At 62.1% G+C, this 22,200-nt stretch overlaps 1 protein-coding gene across 1 annotated transcript in view; it reads right to left on the bottom strand.

The window, feature by feature from the left end:
• Positions 1–22,200, bottom strand: part of SND1 (staphylococcal nuclease and tudor domain containing 1) — a 96,917-nt gene that overhangs the window by 64,657 nt on the left and 10,060 nt on the right. Inside the window, exons 3-9 of the mRNA XM_088055716.1 lie at positions 20,822–20,942; positions 17,641–17,719; positions 15,672–15,832; positions 14,475–14,566; positions 9,935–10,090; positions 8,510–8,616; positions 7,465–7,555 (exon numbers count right to left, since the gene is read on the bottom strand). Of these exons, the coding sequence (XP_087911842.1) occupies positions 7,465–7,555; positions 8,510–8,616; positions 9,935–10,090; positions 14,475–14,566; positions 15,672–15,832; positions 17,641–17,719; positions 20,822–20,942 (807 nt within the window). The remainder of the gene's footprint in view (positions 1–7,464; positions 7,556–8,509; positions 8,617–9,934; positions 10,091–14,474; positions 14,567–15,671; positions 15,833–17,640; positions 17,720–20,821; positions 20,943–22,200) is intronic.

The following is a 22,200-nucleotide window of genomic DNA, read 5'->3' as shown; positions in this document are numbered from 1 at the left end:
TTCCAGCGGCTCCCGGTATTCCAGCGGCTCCCGGTGCTCCGGCAGCTCCCGGTGCCCCAGTGATTCCCGGTGCCCCGGCAGCTCCCGGTGCTCCCGGTGCCTCAGCGGCTCCCGGTGCTCCGCAGGCTCTCGGTGCTCCCGGTGCCCCAGCAGCTCCCGGTGCTCCCGGTGCCCCAGCAGCTCCCGGTACCCCAGCGGCTCCCGGTGCCCCGGCAGCTCCCGGTGCTCCGGAGGGGCTCCCGGCGCTCTGGAGGCTCCCGGCGCTCTGGAGGCTCCCGGTGCTCCCGGTGCTCCGGAGGGGCTCCCGGTGCTCCCGGTGCTCCGGCGGCTCCCGGTGCCCCAGCGGCTCCCGGTGCTCCCGGTGCCCCAGCGGCTCCCGGTGCCCCAGCGGCTCCCGGCCCCCGGAGCCGTGCGGGAGCAGCAGCGGGGACCGGCCGGGCCCCTCGGGCCCCCAGAGCCCCTTCCCGGCAGGACGAACTCACGGGACCCCGAGCCGGGATGAGCCGGCTGCCAGCGGGACGCAGGACACGGATACAGCGGGATAGAGCGGGATATGGGATAGAGCGGGATATGGGATAGAGCGGGATATGGGATAGAGCGGGATACGGGATACAGCGGGATATGGGATAGACCGGGATATGGGATAGAGCGGGATACGGGATAGAGCGGGATATGGGATAGAGCGGGATATGGGATAGAGCGGGATAGAGCGGGATAGAGCGGGATATGGGATAGAGCGGGATATGGGATAGAGCGGGATATGGGATAGAGCGGGATATGGGATAGAGCGGGATACAGGACACGGATACAGCGGGATAGAGCGGGATATGGGATAGAGCGGGATATGGGATAGAGCGGGATATGGGATACAGCGGGATAGAGCGGGATATGGGATAGAGCGGGATATGGGATAGAGCGGGATACAGGACACGGATACAGCGGGATAGAGCGGGATATGGGATAGAGCGGGATATGGGATAGAGCGGGATATGGGATAGAGCGGGATAGAGCGGGATAGAGCGGGATAGAGCGGGATACAGCGGGATACAGGACACGGATACAGCGGGATATGGGATACAGCGGGATACAGGACACGGATACAGCGGGATAGAGCGGGATATGGGATGTAGGACACGGGATGCAGCTGAAGGGACACAGGAAAGGGGACACAGCAGGAGACAGGACACAGGACAGGGGACACAGGACACGGGACAGGAGACACAGGACACAGCAGGACACGGGACAGGGGACACAGGACACAGCAGGACACAGGACAGGGGACACAGGACACGGGACAGGAGACACAGGACAGGGGACACAGGACACGGGACAGGGGACACAGGACACAGCAGGACACAGGACAGGGGACACAGGACACGGGACAGGAGACACAGGACACAGCAGGACACGGGACAGGGGACACAGGGACACAACAGGACACAGGATGGGACACAGGACAGGGGACACAGGACAGGGGGACACAGGGACACAGCAGGACACAGCAGCCGGAGCCAGGGCTCCCAAGGGATGCCGGTGCCATCGGGACAGAGCAGGGTGGCACAAGGGACACCCACAGGTGCCCACCCTCCCCGGGCAGCCGCTGCCTCCTCCTGCGGGAGGCTCCCGGGGGTGACACGGTGCCAGCGCCGGTGCCACAGGACGGGCCCCTCGGTGTCCCCGCGCTCCCAGCCCGCCGCATCCGATTCCCTGATCCAGGATTTCCTGTGGCCTCTCCCGCCCGCGAGAGCCCCTTTGACAGCGGCTCTGGAAGGATGAGCTTGTCCCAGCTCCGCAGCCGCTCCCGGCAGAGCCGGCGCGCTCCGGGGCCCCCGAACGGCCCCGAGGCACCGGCCGGGCCCGGCCGCCCCCCCCCGCCGCCGCCCGGGGCCCGGAGCCCGCAGCCCTGGCCTGATTTACCAGGGAACGTTTTCTGCTGCAAGAGCCGATCCAAACAAAGCCTCCAATCCCCCACCCCGGGCTCTGCTTGTCCCCAGTACTGGGGTCACACATGGCAGCCGCACGGCCGCGATCCGGGGACCTCGGGGTGCTGGGGTGGGACATTGGGGTGATGGGATGGGACATTGGGGTGCTGGGGTGGGATCTTGGGGTGCTGGGGTGGGATCTTGGGGTGCTGGGGTGGGACATTGGGGTGCTGGGGTGGGATCTCGGGGTGCTGGGATGGGATCTCGGGGTGCTGGAGTGGGACATGGGGGTGCTGGGGTGGGATCTCGGGGTGCTGGGATGGGATCTCGGGGTGCTGGGATGGGACCTCGGGGTGCTGGGATGGGACATTGGGGTGCTGGGTTTCCACCTTGGGTGATTTCACTGGAGCTGGGGCAGACACGGACCCCCCCCGCCTGTCCCAGCTCCCGACTGCTGCACCCCTAGGACAGCCCCCCTGTCCCGGAGCCAGAGCCCAGCACCACGAGAGGCTCCGGTGTCCCCTCAAACCAGAGCTGTCCTTGGGAGGGGCTTTGGCAGCGCCTGGCGCTCGGCAGCAGCTCCCGGGCTCGGCTCTGCCACATCCCAGCGAGCTCCGGGATGAGTGGGCGGCGAGCGGCGCTCCCGGCGAAGGGAACGGGATCGGGGCTGGGAGGAGGCGGCTCCGGGCCGGCCCCACCGGGGGGAGCAGGACCCCGAGCCCCGGGGCTGCAGCTCTGGCACAGCCCCCGCTGCAGAGGATGCTCCCGGCCCGGCGCATGCACGGCTCGGCGCCGTGCCCCGAACCCCGCAGCTCCCGGGAGCTGACGCAGCCGTTCCGGGAGCTCCTGCAGCCCCCTCGGACATTTCCCATCCTCCGCTTTTCTCCTCTCCTCGCCAGCCCCGAACCCCCGCGCGAGGCCGAGCCTCTCCCCGGCGCCCCCAGCCCAGCCCCGCGCCCCCAAAATCTGCCGCATTTGCCGCGGTCGATCGCAAATCTTCCTCCTCCTCCTCCTCCTCCTCCCCCTCCCCCGGCAGCCCCTCCACAGCTCCTGCGGCAGCTCCGCCGCTTCCAGCGCTCCTCGCAGCGCCGAGCGCGGCCCCAGCCCCGGGACACGCGCGGGGCCCCCCGGGCTCCGGCCCCGCTGCTCACAAAAACCGGGATTTTTGGATAAAAACGCCCAAAATAAACCCCAAAGTGAGCCGGGAAGGCGGCGGGGCTGCGGCTGCCCAAGGCCGAGCTCCAGAGCCCGGCGCGGGGAGCGGGATGGAGCCCGCGGGAGGAGGAAGGCTCGGGTCTCCTCCCCAAAATCAGGACGCGGTGTTTGGGGGATCCCGGGGAATCCGGATCCTGCTGGGAGCGATCCCAGCCGGGGGGATCCCACAGAGCCGGGGGATCGGGGGATCCCATGAAACCTGCCCCCCAGCCCGGGGGATCCCCCAGAGCGGGGGATCGGGGGATCCGGTGAACTCTGCCCCGCAACCTGGGGTGATCCCACCCCACAGCACCAGGGCTCGATCCCCAGTGATCCCAGGGAAATCTCCAGCCTGGCACAGCCCTGGCACAGCCCTGGCACAGCCCTGGCACAGATCCTGGCACAGCCCTGGCACAGATCCTGGCACAGCTCTGGCACAGATCCTGGCACAGCTCTGGCACAGCCCTGGCACAGCCCTGGCACAGCCCTGGCACAGATCCTGGCACAGATCCTGGCACAGCCCTGGCACAGCCCTGGCACAGCCCTGGCACAGATCCTGGCACAGATCCTGGCACAGATCCTGGCACAGCCCTGGCACATCCCTGGCACAGCCCTGGCACAGCCCTGGCACAGATCCTGGCACAGATCCTGGCACAGATCCTGGCACAGCCCTGGCACAGCCCTGGCACAGATCCTGGCACAGCTCTGGCACAGCCCTGGCACAGATCCTGGCACAGCTCTGGCACAGCTCTGGCACAGCCCTGGCACAGATCCTGGCACAGATCCTGGCACAGATCCTGGCACATCCCTGGCACAGATCCTGGCACAGCTCTGGCACAGATCCTGGCACAGCCCTGGCACAGCCCTGGCACAGCTCTGGCACAGCCCTGGCACAGCCCTGGCACAGCTCTGGCACAGCCCTGGCACAGATCCTGGCACAGATCCTGGCACAGATCCTGGCACAGATCCTGGCACAGCCCTGGCACAGATCCTGGCACAGATCCTGGCACAGCCCTGGCACAGATCCTGGCACAGATCCTGGCACAGCCCTGGCACAGATCCTGGCACAGCTCTGGCACAGATCCTGGCACAGCCCTGGCACAGATCCTGGCACAGATCCTGGCACAGCCCTGGCACAGCCCTGGCACAGATCCTGGCACAGCTCTGGCACAGATCCTGGCACAGATCCTGGCACAGCCCTGGCACAGATCCTGGCACATCCCTGGCACAGATCCTGGCACATCCCTGGCACAGCCCTGGCACATCCCTGGCACAGATCCTGGTACATCCCTGGCACAGATCCTGGCACAGATCCTGGCACAGATCCTGGCACAGATCCTGGCACATCCCTGGCACAGATCCTGGCACAGATCCTGGTACATCCCTGGCACAGATCCTGGCACAGATCCTGGCACAGATCCTGGCACAGATCCTGGCACAGATCCTGGCACAGCCCTGGCACAGATCCTGGCACAGCTCTGGCACAGATCCTGGCACAGCCCTGGCACAGATCCTGGCACAGATCCTGGCACAGCCCTGGCACAGCTCTGGCACAGCCCTGGCACAGCCCTGGCACAGATCCTGGCACATCCCTGGCACAGATCCTGGCACAGATCCTGGTACATCCCTGGCACAGCCCTGGCACAGATCCTGGCACAGATCCTGGCACAGATCCTGGCACAGATCCTGGCACAGCTCTGGCACAGATCCTGGCACAGATCCTGGCACAGCTCCTGGCACAGATCCTGGCACAGCCCCCCGAGTGGGCACAGGAGCCATTCCCAATTCCTATTCCCTCATCCCAGCGGACTTGATCCCACGGGATCAGTTCCCACTGGATCAGTTCCCACGGGATCAGTTCCCACTGGATCAGCTCCCCATGGATGCGGCTGGAGCAGCTCCTGCTGTCCCGGCAGCTCCAGAGCTTCTCCATCCCAGCTCCATCCAACCCCGGCACCCAAATCCCCCCGGGATCTGCCAGGCCTGATCCCATTCCTGCTCTTCCCATGGATCTGCCAGACCTGATCCCATTCCTGCTGCTCCCCGGGATCTGCCAGGCCTGATCCCATTCCTGCTCTTCCCATGGATCTGCCAGGCCTGATCCCATTCCTGCTGTTCCCATGGATCTGCCAGGCCTGATCCCATTCCTGCTGCTCCCCGGGATCTGCCAGGCCTGATCCCATTCCTGCTCTTCCCATGGATCTGCCAGGCCTGATCCCATTCCTGCTGCTCCCATGGATCTGCCAGGCCTGATCCCATTCCTGCTGCTCCCCGGGATCTGCCAGGCCTGATCCCATTCCTGCTGCTCCCCGGGATCTGCCAGGCCTGATCCCATTCCTGCTCTTCCCATGGATCTGCCAGGCCTGATCCCATTCCTGCTCTTCCCATGGATCCCCGGGCGAGGCTGGGCAGCTCGGACACGATCCCAATCCCGATCCCAATCCCGATCCCGATCCCGACAGGACCGGAGCGGCTGGAAGGAGGCCCCGGGGCCGGATCTGACCCCGCACAGGGATCGGGTCGGATGCGGCTGCTGCGCATTCCCAGGAAATTCCAGCGGCTCCGGAGCCGCTGCCTGGGCGAGGCTGGAGCTCCATCTAGTGGGGCTGATCCACGGATCCTGCCCGGATCCCGCAGCTCACGGATCCCAGCCGGGATCATCACAGCCGGGATCATCACAGCCGGGATCATCACAGCCGGGATCATCCCAACCGGGATCATCCCAACCGGGATCATCCCAACCTGGATCATCCCAACCTGGATCATCCCAACCTGGATCATCCCATCCTGGATCATCCCAACCTGGATCATCCCAACCTGGATCATCCCAACCTGGATCATCCCAACCGGGATCATCCCAACCGGGATCATCCCAACCGGGATCATCCCAACCGGGATCATCCCAACCTGGATCATCCCAACCTGGATCATCCCAACCGGGGTCATCCCAACCGGGATCACCCCACCTGGGATCAGCCCTCTCAGCTTCACCTCCCTCCAGATCCTCCGGATCTGTGCTGGGACAGGGATCCCCATGGAATCCACAGAGAGGGAACCCCATGGAATCCAGGGACAGGGATCCCCATGGAATCCAGGGACAGGGATCCCCATGGAATCCAGGGACAGGGATCCCCATGGAATCCAGGGACAGGGATCCCCATGGAATCCAGGGACATGGAACACACCAGCACCCACCAGGAGCGGGGCTCAGCAGCATCTCCAGACTTTGGGAACATTGGGAATGGATCCATGGGCAGCCATTCCCTGGGAGATCAGGAATGGATCCGTGGGCAGCCATTCCCTGGGAGATCAGGAATGGATCCATGGGCAGCCATTCCCTGGGAGATCAGGAATGGATCCATGGGCAGCCATTCCCTGGAGGATCAGGAATGGATCCATGGGCAGCCATTCCCTGGGAGATCAGGAATGGATCCATGGGCAGCCATTCCCTGGGAGATCAGGAATGGATCCATGGGCAGCCATTCCCCGGAGGATCAGGAATGGATCCATGGGCAGCCATTCCCTGGAGGATCAGGAATGGATCCATGGGCAGCCATTCCCTGGGAGATCAGGAATGGATCCATGGGCAGCCATTCCCTGGGAGATCAGGAATGGATCCATGGGCAGCCATTCCCTGGGAGATCAGGAATGGATCCATGGGCAGCCATTCCCTGGGAGATCAGGAATGGATCCATGGGCAGCCATTCCCTGGAGGATCAGGAATGGATCCATGGGCAGCCATTCCCTGGAGGATCAGGAATGGATCCATGGGCAGCCATTCCCTGGGAGATCAGGAATGGATCCATGGGCAGCCATTCCCTGGAGGATCAGGAATGGATCCATGGGCAGCCATTCCCTCCCCCGGAGGATCAGGAATGGATCCATGGGCAGCCATTCCCTGGAGGATCAGGAATGGATCCATGGGCAGCCATTCCCTCCCCCGGAGGATCGGGAATCGATGCAGACCCGATCCCGTGGTCCCGTGGCCGGTGTGAGGTGCCGGGACCCCCCCGGTCCCTGCCCAGAGCCAAGACCTCTCCCAGGGCTCCTCCTTCCCTTCTCCAGCCTCGAGTGTCCTGGGATCCACAGTTGGGATCCACAGTTGGGATCCACAGCTGGGATCCATTGCTGGGATCCATCACTGGGATCCAGCCAAGGGATCCAGCGGGGCTTGTTCCCCCCTAGAGCTGGGGACCGTCCTATGCCCCAAAGGCCCCCAAAGATCCCCAAAGATCCCCAAAGGCCCCCAAAGGTCCCCAAAGGTCCCCAAAGGTCCCCAAAGATCCCCAAAGGCCCCCAAAGATCCCCAAAGGTCCCCAAAGGTCCCCCCAGCCCCTCCCCCGCTCACCTTGGCCATGAACTGTTTGTCCTTCTGGTCCAGGTTTGCCGTGGGGGCCACGTAATCCCTCCAGATCCTCAGCTTGCGCTCCTTGGCAAACCTGGGTGGGGACAGGGGACACGGGGCTGGGACACCCGCAACAGCCCCGGGAGAGATCCAGGGGATCCCAGGGGATCCCAGCAATCCCAGGGGATCCCAGCAATCCCAGGGGATCCCAGTGACCCCAGGGGATCCCAGTGATCCCAGCCCGGGTCAGCCACACGGGGCTGGGACACACGGAACAGCCCCGGGAGAGATCCAGGGGATCCCAGGGGATCCCAGCAATCCCAGGGGATCCCAGTGACCCCAGGGGATCCCAGCAATCCCAGGGGATCCCAGCAATCCCAGGGGATCCCAGTGACCCCAGGGGATCCCAGTGATCCCAGCCCCGAGGAGCCACACGGGGCTGGGGGGGCTGGAGTCGCTCTGGATACCCCATGGATACAGGTGGGATCAGTGGGATCAGTGGGATCAACTGGGATCAGCAGGGATCAGAGGGATCAGCCGGGATCAGCAGGATCAGCAGGGATCAGTGGGATCAGTTGGGACCAGAGGGATCAGAGGGATCAGCAGGGATCAGCAGGATCACTGGGATCAGCAGGGATCAGCGGGATCAGCAGGGATCACTGGGATCAGCAGGATCACTGGGACCAAAGGGATCAGCGGGATCAGCAGGGATCAGCAGGGATCAGCAGGGATCAGCGGGATCAGCAGGGATCACTGGGATCAGCAGGATCACTGGGACCAAAGGGATCAGCGGGATCAGCAGGGATCAGCAGGGATCAGCAGGGATCAGCAGGGATCAGCAGGGATCAGTGGGATCAGCAGGATCACTGGGATCAGCAGGGATCAGCAGGGATCAGCAGGAATCAGCAGGGATCAGCAGGGATCAGCAGGGATCAGCAGGGATCAGCAGGGATCAGCAGGGATCAGCGGGATCAGCAGGATCACTGGGATCAGCAGGGATCAGCAGGGATCAGCAGGATCACTGGGATCAGCGGGATCCCCTCCCCACCTCTCGGCCGCGCGCAGTTTGTCGGCGCCGCGGGTGTAGACGGCGATGGACCAATCCACACAGCGAGCAAAGCCCTCCCGCAGCAGCAGCTCCGTGATGTTCCCGTTCTGTGGGGAGCACGAGCGGGGTCAGAGGATCCCCGGGATCAGCGGGATCCCACCAGGGGTCAGCAGCACCCCCAGGGTCAGCAGGATCCCCCAGGGGCCAGCAGGATCCCCCAGGGGTCAGCAGGATCCCCGGGATCACCAGGATCCCCCAGGGGTCAGCAGCACCCCCAGGGGTCAGCAGGATCCCCCAGGGGCCAGCAGGATCCCTCCAAGTGGCCAGCAGGATCATCCCCCCAGGGATCAGCGGGATCACCCAGGGGTCAGCAGGATCCCCCAGGGGCCAGCAGGATCCCCGGGATCAGTGGGATCCCACCAGGGGTCAGCAGGATCCCCCAGGGGCCAGCAGGATCCCTCCAAGTGGTCAGCAGGATCCCCCAGGGGTCAGCAGGATCCCCCCAGGGGCCAGCAGGATCCCCCAGGGGTCAGCAGGATCCCCCCAGGGGCCAGCAGGATCCCCCAGGGGCCAGCAGGATCCCCCAGGGGCCAGCAGGATCCCCCAGGGGTCAGAGGATCCCCCAGGGGCCAGCAGGATCCCCCAGGGGCCAGCAGGATCATCCCCCCAGGGATCAGCGGGATCACCCAGGGTCAGCAGCATCCCCAGGGCCAGAGGATCCCAGGATCAGAGGATCTCTGGGATCAGCAGCATTTCCCAGGGGTCACCAGGATCTCCAGGATCAGAGGATCCCTGGGATAAGCAGGATCCCCGGGATCAGCAGCACCCCGAGGGGTCAGCAGGATCTCCGGGATCAGAGGATCTCTGGGATCAGGGAGTCCCCAGGATCAGCAGCACCCCCTGGATCAGAGGATCTCTGGGATCAGGGGATCCCCGGGATCAGCAGCACCCTCTGGGATCAGAGGATCTCTGGGATCAGGGGATCTCTGGGATCAGCAGCACCCCCTGGGATCAGAGGATCTCTGGGATCAGAGGATCTCTGGGATCAGGGGATCTCTGGGACCAGGGGATCCCCGGGATCAGCAGCACCCCCTGGGATCAGAGGATCTCTGGGATCAGAGGATCTCTGGGATCAGGGGATCTCTGGGACCAGGGGATCCCCGGGATCAGCAGCACCCCCTGGGATCAGAGGATCTCTGGGATCAGGGGATCCCCGGGATCAGCAGCACCCTCTGGGATCAGAGGATCTCTGGGATCAGGGGATCTCTGGGATCAGGGGATCTCTGGGATCAGGGGATCCCCGGGATCAGCAGCACCCTCTGGGATCAGGGGATCTCTGGGATCAGGGGATCTCTGGGATCAGGGGATCTCTGGGATCAGGGGATCCCCGGGATCAGCAGCACCCCCGTGACCCGCGGCACTTGCCGGGTGCAGGATGGTGCCCAGGATGTTCTGGTTGTGGCAGCTCTCCAGCACGATCTGCACGTCCCTCTGCAGCAGCCGCGACTCCGTGAAGAATTTGGCTTCGGCCGCGAACGGCTCCGGGACCTCGGCGTCGGCCTCGCGCTTGAACGTGGGGCACTGCGGGAACGGGAACATCGGGAACTTCGGGAATGGGAACATCGGGAACTTCGGGAACATCAGGAACATCGGGAATGGGAACATCGGGAACATCGGGAACATCGGGAACATCGGGAATGGGAACATCGGGAATGGGAACATCGGGAATGGGAACATCGGGAATGGGAACATCGGGAACGGGAACATCGGGAATGGGAACATCGGGAACGGGAACATCGGGAACGGGAACATCGGGAATGGGAACATCGGGAACATCGGGAATGGGAACATCGGGAACATCGGGAATGGGAACATCAAGAACGGGAACATCGGGAACATCGGGAACATCGGGAATGGGAACATCGGGAACATCGGGAACATCGGGAACATCGGGAACATCGGGAACGGGAACATCGAGAACATCGGGAACATCGGGAACGGGAACATCGGGAACATCGGGAACATCGGGAATGGGAACATCGGGAACATCGGGAATGGGAACATCGGGAACATCGGGAACGGGAACATCGAGAACATCGGGAATGGGAACATCGGGAACATCGGGAATGGGAACATCGGGAACATCGGGAATGGGAACATCGGGAACATCGGGAACATCGGGAACTTCGGGAACATCGAGAACATCGGGAATGGGAACATCGGGATCGGGAACATCGGGAACATCGGGAATGGGAACATCGGGAACATCGGGAATGGGAACATCGGGAACATCGGGAACATCGGGAATGGGAACATCGGGAACATCGGGAACATCGGGAATGGGAACATCGGGAACATCGGGAACATTGGGAACATCGGGAACATCGGGAACATCGGGAACATCGGGAACATCGGGAATGGGAACATCGGGAACATCGGGAACATCGGGAACGGGAACATCGGGAACATCGGGAATGGGAACATCGGGAACATCGGGAATGGGAACATCGGGAACATCGGGAACATCGGGAATGGGAACATCGGGAACATCGGGAACATCGGGAATGGGAACATCGGGAACATTGGGAACATCGGGAACATCGGGAACATCGGGATCGGGAACATCGGGAACATCGGGAACATCGGGAATGGGAACATCGGGAACATCGGGAACATCGGGATCGGGAACATTGGGAACATCGGGAACATCGGGAGCATCGGGAGCATCGGGAACATCGGGAACATCGGGAACATCGGGAACATCGGGAATGGGGACATCGGGAACGGGCTGGGAAACCACTGGGGAGGAGAGACTGCCCCCATTCCCCGGCTCCAGCGGGGCTTCCGGGGCTGAAATCTGGGAATTTGTGTAAAGACAGAGCCCTTGGAATGCCCCGGGAATGGGAACCAACTCCAGTCCTGGGAACCTGGAGAGACACCGGGAGCTGCTGGGGAGAGCCCAGAGGAGACCCCGGAGCTGCTCCAGGCCTGGAGCCCCTCAGTTCCCAGGGATCCAGCCTGGGAGAGCTGGGAATGTTCCCCTGGAGAGGAGAAGGGTCCAGGGAGAGCTTCCAGAACGTTCCAGGGCCTGAAGGGGCTCCAGGAGAGCTGGGAATGTTCCCCTGGAGAGGAGAAGGGTCCAGGGAGAGCTTCCAGAACGTTCCAGGGCCTGAAGGGGCTCCAGGAGAGCTGGGAATGTTCCCCTGGAGAGGAGAAGGGTCCAGGGAGAGCTCAGAGCCCCTGCAGGGCCTGAAGGGGCTCCAGGAGAGCTGCAGAGGGACTGGGACAGGGCTGCAGGGCCAGGAGCCAGGGAATGGCTCCCAGTGCCAGAGGACAGGGCTGGATGTTGGGAATTGGGAATTGGGAATTGCTGGCTGGGCTGGAATTGCCAGAGCAGCTGTGGCTGCCCCTGGATCCCTGGCAGTGGCCAAGGCCAGGCTGGAGCCTGGGGCTGGGAGCAGCCTGGGCCAGTGGGAGGTGTCCCTGCCATGGCAGGGGGGCACTGGGGGGTTTGGGGGTCCCTTCCATCCCAAACCATCCCGGGATTCCTGGACATTTTGATCCTGATTAGTTTGTGGGAATTCGGCAGTGGGAATTGGACAGAGGGAACAGCACAGGAAGGAATTGCACAGCGGGAATTGCACAGGAAGGAATTGCACAGGAAGGAATTGCACAGGAAGGAATTGCACAGGAAGGAATTGCACAGGAAGGAATTGCACAGGAAGGAATTGCACAGGGGGAATTGCACAGGAAGGAATCGCTCAGCGGGAATTGCACAGGAAGGAATCGCTCAGCGGGAATTGCACAGCGGGAATCGCACAGGAAGGAATCGCACAGCGGGAATCGCTCAGCGGGAATCACACAGCGGGAATCACACAGCGGGAATCGCACAGGAAGGAATCGCACAGCGGGAATCGCTCAGCGGGAATCGCACAGCGGGAATTGCACAGGAAGGAATCGCTCAGCGGGAATTGCACAGGAAGGAATCGCACAGCGGGAATCGCTCAGCAGGAATTGCACAGGAAGGAATCGCTCAGCGGGAATCACACAGCAGGAATCGCGCAGCAGGAATTGCACAGGAAGGAATCGCTCAGCGGGAATCACACAGCAGGAATCGCGCAGGAAGGAATCGCGCAGCGGGAATCGCGCAGCGGGAATCGCGCAGCGGGAATCGCACAGCGGGAATCGCGCAGCGGGAATCGCACAGCGGGAATCGCACAGCGGGAATCGCACAGCGGGAATCGCGCAGGAAGGAATCGCGCAGCGGGAATCGCACAGCGGGAATCGCACAGCGGGAATCGCACAGCGGGAATCGCGCAGGAAGGAATCGCGCAGCGGGAATCGCACAGCGGGAATCGCACAGCGGGAATCGCACAGCGGGAATCGCGCAGGAAGGAATCGCGCAGCGGGAATCACACAGCGGGAATCACACAGCGGGAATCGCGCAGGAAGGAATCACTCAGCAGGAATCACACAGCGGGAATCGCGCAGCGGGAATCGCGCAGCAGGAATCGCGCAGGAAGGAATCGCGCAGCAGGAATCGCGCAGCGGGACTCGCGCAGGAAGGAATCGCGCAGGAAGGAATCACGCAGGAAGGAATCGCGCAGGAAGGAATCGCTCAGCAGGAATCGCACAGCGGGAATCGCACAGCGGGAATCGCGCAGGAAGGAATCGCACAGCGGGAATCGCGCAGCGGGAATCACACAGCAGGAATCACACAGCAGGAATCACACAGCAGGAATCACACAGCGGGAATCACACAGCGGGAATCACACAGCGGGAATCGCGCAGCGGGAATCGCGCAGCAGGAATCGCTCAGCAGGAATCGCGCAGCGGGAATCGCGCAGCGGGAATCGCACAGCGGGAATCGCGCAGCGGGAATCGCGCAGCGGGAATCGCACAGCAGGAATCGCACAGGAAGGAATCGCACAGCGGGAATCGCTCAGCGGGAATCGCTCAGCGGGAATCGCGCAGGAAGGAATCGCTCAGCAGGAATCACACAGCGGGAATCACACAGCAGGAATCGCACAGCGGGAATCGCGCAGCGGGAATCGCACAGCGGGAATCGCGCAGCGGGAATTGCACAGGAAGGAATCGCACAGCAGGAATCACACAGCGGGAATCGCACAGCGGGAATCGCACAGCGGGAATCGCGCAGCGGGAATCGCGCAGCGGGAATCACACAGCGGGAATCGCGCAGCAGGAATTGCACAGGAAGGAATCGCACAGCGGGAATCGCTCAGCAGGAATCGCGCAGCGGGAATCACACAGCGGGAATCGCGCAGCAGGAATTGCACAGGAAGGAATCGCACAGCGGGAATCGCTCAGCAGGAATCGCGCAGGAAGGAATCGCGCAGCGGGAATCGCACAGCGGGAATCGCACAGCGGGAATCGCTCAGCAGGAATCGCTCAGCGGGAATCGCGCAGCGGGAATCGCGCAGGAAGGAATCGCGCAGGAAGGAATCGCGCAGGAAGGAATCGCGCAGGAAGGAATCGCGCAGGAAGGAATCGCGCAGGAAGGAATCGCGCAGGAAGGAATCGCGCAGGAAGGAATCGCGCAGGAAGGAATCGCGCAGCGGGAATCGCACAGGAAGGAATCGCTCAGCAGGAATCACACAGCGGGAATCGCGCAGCAGGAATCGCGCAGGAAGGAATCGCGCAGCGGGAATTGCTCAGCGGGAATCGCACAGCGGGAATCGCACAGCGGGAATCGCACAGCGGGAATCGCACAGCGGGAATCGCACAGCGGGAATCGCACAGCGGGAATCGCACAGCGGGAATCGCTCAGCAGGAATCGCGCAGCGGGAATCACACAGCGGGAATCGCGCAGCAGGAATTGCACAGGAAGGAATCGCACAGCGGGAATCGCTCAGCAGGAATCGCACAGCGGGAATCGCGCAGCGGGAATCGCTCAGCAGGAATCGCTCAGCGGGAATCGCTCAGCGGGAATCGGGAATGGGCTCACCTTGATCCCCGAGAGCATGACAGTGACCAGGTAGAAGTCGGGCAGGAGCAGAGCTCTCACCACGCTGCCGTCCCGAACGTGCTCGATGATGGCTGCGGACACAGGAGATCATCCCAACGGTGACACGGGGACAGGGGACAGGGGGACACGGGGACAGGGGACACGGGGACAGGGGAATGTGGGGACACAGGGACACAGTACACAGGGACAAGGGACACAAGGACATGGGGACATGACACAGGAATACAGGGACACAGGGATGTGAGGACACAGGGACACAGGAGAACGGGACACGGAGACAACACAGGGACACAGGACCGTGGGACAGGGGGACACAGGGATATGGGACACAGGGATAGGGTGACACAGGGACACAGGGACATGGTGACACAGGGACATGGGGACACAGGGACATGGGACACAGCGACATGGGACACAGCGACATGGGACCGTGGGACAGGGGGACACAGGGATATGGGACACAGGGATAGGGTGACACAAGGACACAGGGACATGGTGACACAGGGATGTGGTGACACAGGGACATGGGGACACAGGGACATGGTGACACAGGGACATGGGGACACAGGGACATGGGACACAGGGACATGGGACACAGGGACACAGGACCGTGGGACAGGGGGACACAGGGATATGGGACACAGGGATAGGGTGACACAGGGACATGGGGACATGGTGACACAGGGATGTGGTGACACAGGGACATGGGGACACAGGGACATGGTGACACAGGGATATGGGACACAGGGACACGGGACCGTGGGACAGGGGGACACAGGGATATGGGACACAGGGATGGGGTGACACAGGGACACAAGGACACAGGGGGATGGTGACACAGGGACACAGGAACATGGTGACACAGGGACACAAGAACACAGGAATATCGTCATACAGGAATATGGTGACACAAGGATATGGGACGCAGGGACGTGGTGACACAGGGACGTGGTGACACAGGGACAGGGGGACACAGGGACGTGGTGACACAGGGACGTGGTGACACAGGGAGACAAGAACACAGGGATATCGTGATACAGGGATATGGTGACACAAGGATATGGGACACGGGGACATGGTGACACAGGACACAGGAACATGGTGACACAGGGATGTGGTGACACAGGGACGTGGTGACACAGGGACGTGGTGACACAGGACACAGGGCCACGTTACCATTGACAGGTTTCTGGTGCAGGGAGTCCACGAAGTGCCGGGGGTTCTCCAGGCTGTACTTGAGGTCGCGCACGGTGTGCGAGCCCGAGCCCTCGCTCCACATTCCCTTCTTGGCGCTGCGGGCCTGCTCCTCCAGCTCTGCCAGCCGGCTCTGCTCGGGGCTGCGGCACACGGAGCCTCCATCCCCATCCCGAGCCTCCATCCCAACCCCTGCCAGCCCAGCCCAGCTCCTCCCGCCCCCCGGCACAGCGGGAACGGAGCGGGAACCCCAGGAACCCAAGGAACCTGAGGAACCCTTCCTGAGGAACCCAGGGAACCCAAGGAACCCTTCCCCAGGAACCCAAGGAACCCTTCCCGAGGAACCTGAGGAACCCAGGGAACCTGGGGAGCCCGGGGAACCCTTCCCGAGGAACCCGAGGAAGCCAGGGAACCCTTCCCGAGGAACCCGAGGAACCCAAGGAACCCAAGGAACCCTTCCCCAGGAACCCAGGGAACCCTTCCCAAGGAACCCGAGGAACCCGAGGAACCCTTCCTGAGGAACCTGAGGAACCCTTCCTGAGGAACCCTTCCTGAGGAACCCGAGGAACCTGAGGAACCCTTCCCGAGGAACCCAAGGAACCCAGGGAACCTGGGGAGCCTGGGGAACCCTTCCCGAGGAACCCGAGGAAGCCAGGGAACCCTTCCTGAGGAACCCGAGGAACCCGAGGAACCCAAGGAACCCTTCCCCAGGAACCCAGGGAACCCTTCCCAAGGAACCCGAGGAACCCGAGGAACCCTTCCCGAGGAACCCAAGGAACCCAGGGAACCCGGGGAGCCTGGGGAACCCTTCCTGAGGAACCCTTCCTGAGGAACCCGGGGAACCCTTCCCGAGGAACCCAAGGAACCCAGGGAACCTGGGGAGCCTGGGGAACCCTTCCCGAGGAACCCGAGGAAGCCAGGGAACCCTTCCTGAGGAACCCGAGGAACCCGAGGAACCCAAGGAACCCTTCCCCAGGAACCCAGGGAACCCTTCCCAAGGAACCCGAGGAACCCGAGGAACCCTTCCCGAGGAACCCAAGGAACCCAGGGAACCCGGGGAGCCTGGGGAACCCTTCCTGAGGAACCCTTCCTGAGGAACCCTTCCTGAGGAACCCGGGGAACCCTTCCCAAGGAACCCAAGGAACCCAGGGAACCTGGGGAGCCTGGGGAACCCTTCCTGAGGAACCCTTCCTGAGGAACCCTTCCCGAGGCTGCAGCGTTCCCGACTCCCAGCAGGGCACAGCAAGTTTGGGAGAGCGGGGAAGGCACATTCCATGGGAATCCATGGATCACCCCGCCCTGCACACCCCGAAAGGCCACCAGAGTGACCACGAGCCCATCCCAGCCCTGCCACAGCAAATCCAGGGATTCCAAAGAATCCAGCTGTGGCTGCCCCTGGATCCCTGGCAGTGGCCAAGGCCAGGCTGGAGCCTGGGGCTGGGAGCAGCCTGGGCCAGTGGGAGGTGTCCCTGCCATGGCAGGGGGGCACTGGGGGGGCTCGGGGGTCCCTTCCCTCCCAAACCATCCCGGGATTCCCTGGCCCCACAAACGAGGCTGGGTGTCCTGCGCCCTCTGGCCTGGGATCCCCGTCCCCATGGATGTCCCTGCCCTGGGATGTGGGGGAGCCCGGGAACAGCCTGGGCTCTGCTGGGATCACCCAGCCATGTCCCAGCCCCTCCTCTCCAGCGGGAATTCAGGGGATTCACCCCCCCAGGTGTGACTGGAGAGGCTCCACAGCCCAGGGACACCCCGGGACAGGAGACCCCGGCCCCAAAGCCACGGAACACCCCGGGAACACCCGTGGAATGTGGGAGCTGAGGAGCAGGAGCTGCTCCAATGGCTGGGACCACAGAGCCAGGGATTGGGATGGGGATTGGGATCAGGATTGGGACCGGGATTGGGATTGGGATCAGGATCGGGATCGGGATCAGGATGGGAGCTGTGCACGTACTTGTTGGCTCGGATCCCCTCCCGGCGAGAAGCCAATCCTTCGGCCACCAGGGACTCGGCGATGTTCTCACCGCTGGTGTCTGCGAGAGAGGAGCAGGAGGGTGAGAGGAGCCAGAGGGACACGGGAATCGGGCAGAATTCCCAGTGATCCCAGGAAAGCAGCGCTGGAACAGCCCCAGAGCTCTCCTGGGGACACCACTGACCCCAGCCTGGGCTCCCTGGGCACTTCCAGGGCCTGAGCTCCCTTTCCATGGGGAAATTCCTGCTGCTGCCCACCCTGAGCCTGTCCTGGCCCACCCTGAGCCTGTCCTGGCCCACCCTGAGCCTGTCCTGGCCCACCCTGAGCCTGTCCTGGCCCACCCTGAGCCTGTCCTGGCCCACCCTGAGCCTGTCCTGGCCCATCCTGAGCCTGTCCTGGCCCAGCCTGAGGCCGTTCCCTCTCCTCCTGTCCCTGTTCCCGACCCCCCGGCTGTCCCCTCCTGCCAGGGACTTGTGCAGAGCCACAAGGTCCCCCTGATCCCCCTTTGCTCCAGGCTGAGCCCCTTCCCAGCTCCCAGAGCTGTTCCTGGGGCTCCAGAACCTTCCCAGCTCCCAGAGCTGTTCCTGGGGCTCCAGAACCTTCCCAGCTCCCAGAGCTGTTCCTGGGGCTCCAGAACCTTCCCAGCTCCCAGAGCTGTTCCTGGGGCTCCAGACCCTTCCCAGCTCCATCCCTGGACACCTCCAGCCCCTCCAGGGCTCTCCTGGCAGGAGGGGCCCGGAGCTGTCCCCAGGATTGCAGGGGGTCCCTCAGCAGGGCCAGCACAGGGGACAGTCCCTGCCCCGGGCCGTCCCTCACCCTGTGGCCTCATCCCAGGTCCCCATCCCTCTGCACAGCCCCACATCCCACTCTCCCATCCCGGAGCTGCTGCAGGGAACCTGTCCCAGCATTCCCACGTTAATGGAGTTAAAGCCCTGACAAATTCCAGCAGGAAACGTTTCCAGCCTCATTTCTCCCACCGGCGCCGTTCCCGGCTGGGCTGGAGCAGGGAGGGACGGGGACGGCACCGGGAGAGGCCCCGACAGGAGCCGACATCCAAACCCATCCCAACATCATTCCCAACATCCAAACCCATCCCAACATCCAAACCCATCCCAACATCCAAACCCATCCCAACATCCAAACCCATCCCAACATCATTCCCAACATCCAAACCCATCCCAACATCCAAACCCATCCCAACATCCAAACCCATCCCAACATCATTCCCAACATCCAAACCATTCCCAACATCATTCCCAACATCCAAACCCATCCCAACATCCAAACCCATCCCAACATCCAAACCATTCCCAACATCCAAACCCATCCCAACATCATTCCCAACATCCAAACCATTCCCAACATCCAAACCCATCCCAACATCCAAACCCATCCCAACATCCAAACCCATCCCAACATCCAAACCCATCCCAACATCCAAACCATTCCCAACATCCAAACCCATCCCAGCCTCATTCCTGACACATCCAAACCCATCCCAACATCATTCCCAACATCCAAACCATTCCCAACATCATTCCCAACATCCAAACCATTCCCAACATCATTCCCAACATCCAAACCCATCCCAACATCCAAACCCATCCCAACATCCAAACCATTCCCAACATCCAAACCCATCCCAACATCCAAACCATTCCCAACATCCAAACCCTTCCCAGCCTCATTCCCAGACCCAGCTTTTCCTGGGAATCCTCCCATCCCTGCATTTCCCAGAAAACCTCCCATATCCCAGCTTTTCCCAGGAAACCCACAGCCTCACCTTTTCCCGGGAAACCCTCCCATCCCGGCTTTTCCTGGGAAACTTCTCATCCCAGCTTTTCCCAGGAATCCCCCCAGCCTCACCTTTTCCCAGGAATCCCCCCATCCTCACCTTTTCCCAGGAATTCCCATCCTCACCTTTTCCCAGGAATTCCCATCCTCACCTTTTCCCAGGAATTCCCATCCTCACCTTTTCCCAGGAGTCCCCCCAGCCTCACCTTTTCCCAGGAATCCCCCCATCCTCACCTTTTCCCAGGAATTCCCCCATCCTCACCTTTTCCCAGGAATTCCCATCCTCACCTTTTCCCAGGAATCCCCATCCTCACCTTTTCCCAGGAATTCCCCCATCCTCACCTTTTCCCAGGAATCCCCATCCTCACCTTTTCCCAGGAATTCCCATCCTCACCTTTTCCCAGGAATTCCCATCCTCACCTTTCCCAGGAATTCCCATCCTCACCTTTCCCAGGAATCCCCATCCTCACCTTTTCCCAGGAATTCCCATCCTCACCTTTTCCCAGGAATCCCCATCCTCACCTTTTCCCAGGAATTCCCCCATCCTCACCTTTTCCCAGGAATCCCCATCCTCACCTTTTCCCAGGAATTCACATCCTCACCTTTCCCAGGAATCCCCATCCTCACCTTTTCCCAGGAATTCCCATCCTCACCTTTTCCCAGGAATTCCCCCATCCTCACCTTTTCCCAGGAATCCCCATCCTCACCTTTTCCCAGGAATTCCCATCCTCACCTTTTCCCAGGAATTCCCCCATCCTCACCTTTTCCCAGGAATTCCCATCCTCACCTTTCCCAGGAATTCCCCCATCCTCACCTTTTCCCAGGAATTCCCATCCTCACCTTTTCCCAGGAATCCCCATCCTCACCTTTTCCCAGGAATTCCCATCCTCACCTTTTCCCAGGAATTCCCCCATCCTCACCTTTTCCCAGGAATTCCCCCATCCTCACCTTTTCCCAGGAATTCCCATCCTCACCTTTCCCAGGAATTCCCATCCTCACCTTTCCCAGGAATCCCCATCCTCACCTTTTCCCAGGAATTCCCCCATCCTCACCTTTCCCAGGAATTCCCACCCTCACCTTTCCCAGGAATTCCCCCATCCTCACCTTTCCCAGGAATTCCCACCCTCACCTTTCCCAGGAATTCCCCCATCCTCACCTTTTCCCAGGAATCCCCATCCTCACCTTTTCCCAGGAATTCCCCCATCCTCACCTTTTCCCAGGAATCCCCATCCTCACCTTTTCCCAGGAATTCCCCCATCCTCACCTTTTCCCAGGAATTCCCATCCTCACCTTTTCCCAGGAATTCCCATCCTCACCTTTCCCAGGAATTCCCCCATCCTCACCTTTTCCCAGGAATTCCCATCCTCACCTTTTCCCAGGTACACCATTCCGTACTCCCGGCCCTGCGGGGTTTTGTACTCCACGGTGAAGCAAACCTCCTTCCCGATCAGCTTCTTCCGCAGGAATTCCCGGGCCGGGAAGCCCCAGGGCTGCCGGGAGGGAAGAGCCCTGAGCCTCGGGATTCCCAAATTCCCGGCAGATCCCGCTCTCCTCCCCAGGAGAGCCCCGCTGGGAACCAACTCCCCCACAAAGGGATCCCGGGAGCTTTCCCAGCTCCCCAAAACCGGGAAAGCTCCGGGGGCAGCCCCGATTCCCTGGATGTGCCAAGGGCGCCTTCCCGGGAGCTGCTGGGGCAGGGAGGGCAAGGGATGAGCCTGGATGGGAACAGAGGGGTGGGGACAGAGGGGTGGGGACAGAGGGATGGGAACAGAGGGAACAGAGGGATGGGAACAGAGGGATGGGAACAGAGGGAACAGAGGGATGGGGACAGAGGGATGGGAACAGAGGGGTGGGGACAGAGGGATGGGAACAGAGGGAACAGAGGGATGGGGACAGAGGGATGGGAACAGAGGGGTGGGGACAGAGGGATGGGAACAGAGGGATGGGGACAGAGGGATGGGAACAGAGGGATGGGGACAGAGGGATGGGAACAGAGGGAACAGAGGGGTGGGGACAGAGGGATGGGAACAGAGGGATGGGAACAGAGGATGGGAGCAGAGGGATGGGAGCAGAGGGAACAGAAGGAACAGAGGGAACAGAGGGATGGGAACAGAGGATGGGAGCAGAGGGATGGGAGCAGAGGGATGGGAGCAGAGGGATGGGAGCAGAGGGAACAGAAGGAACAGAGGGAACAGAGGGATGGGAGCAGAGAATGGGAGCAGAGGATGGGAGCAGCCAGGAGCAGAGGGATGGGAGCAGAGGGAACAGAGGGATGGGAGCAGAGGGATGGGAGCAGAGGCAGCAGAGGGATGGGAACAGAGGGATGGGAACAGAGGGATGGGAGCAGAGGGATGGGAGCAGAGGGATGGGAACAGAGGGATGGGAGCAGAAGGAACAGAGGGATGGGAACAGAGGGAACAGAGGGAACAGAGGGATGGGAACAGAGGGATGGGAACAGAGGGATGGGAGCAGAGGATGGGAGCAGAGGGAGCAGAGGGGTGGGAACAGAAGGGTGGGAACAGAGGGAACAGAAGGAACAGAGGGAACAGAGGGATGGGAGCAGAGGGATGGGAGCAGCCAGGAGCAGAGGGATGAGCCCAGTGGGATGGGAGCAGAGGGACGAGCCCGGCCAGGAGCAGAGGGGTGGGAGCAGCAGGAGCAGAGGGATGAGCTGAGCTGGGAGCAGAGGGATGATCCCAGCAGGATGATCCCAGCAGGATGGGAGCAGAGGGATGACCCCAGCAGGAT

This window comes from Pseudopodoces humilis, chromosome 5 (assembly GCF_049639895.1).
Source record: "Pseudopodoces humilis isolate 2021_Gansu_Grassland_sample_001 chromosome 5, ASM4963989v1, whole genome shotgun sequence".
Lineage (NCBI taxonomy): Eukaryota > Metazoa > Chordata > Aves > Passeriformes > Paridae > Pseudopodoces > Pseudopodoces humilis.
The sequence above is the reverse complement of the archived record's forward strand: the minus strand, read 5'-3'. Positions and strand labels throughout refer to the sequence as shown.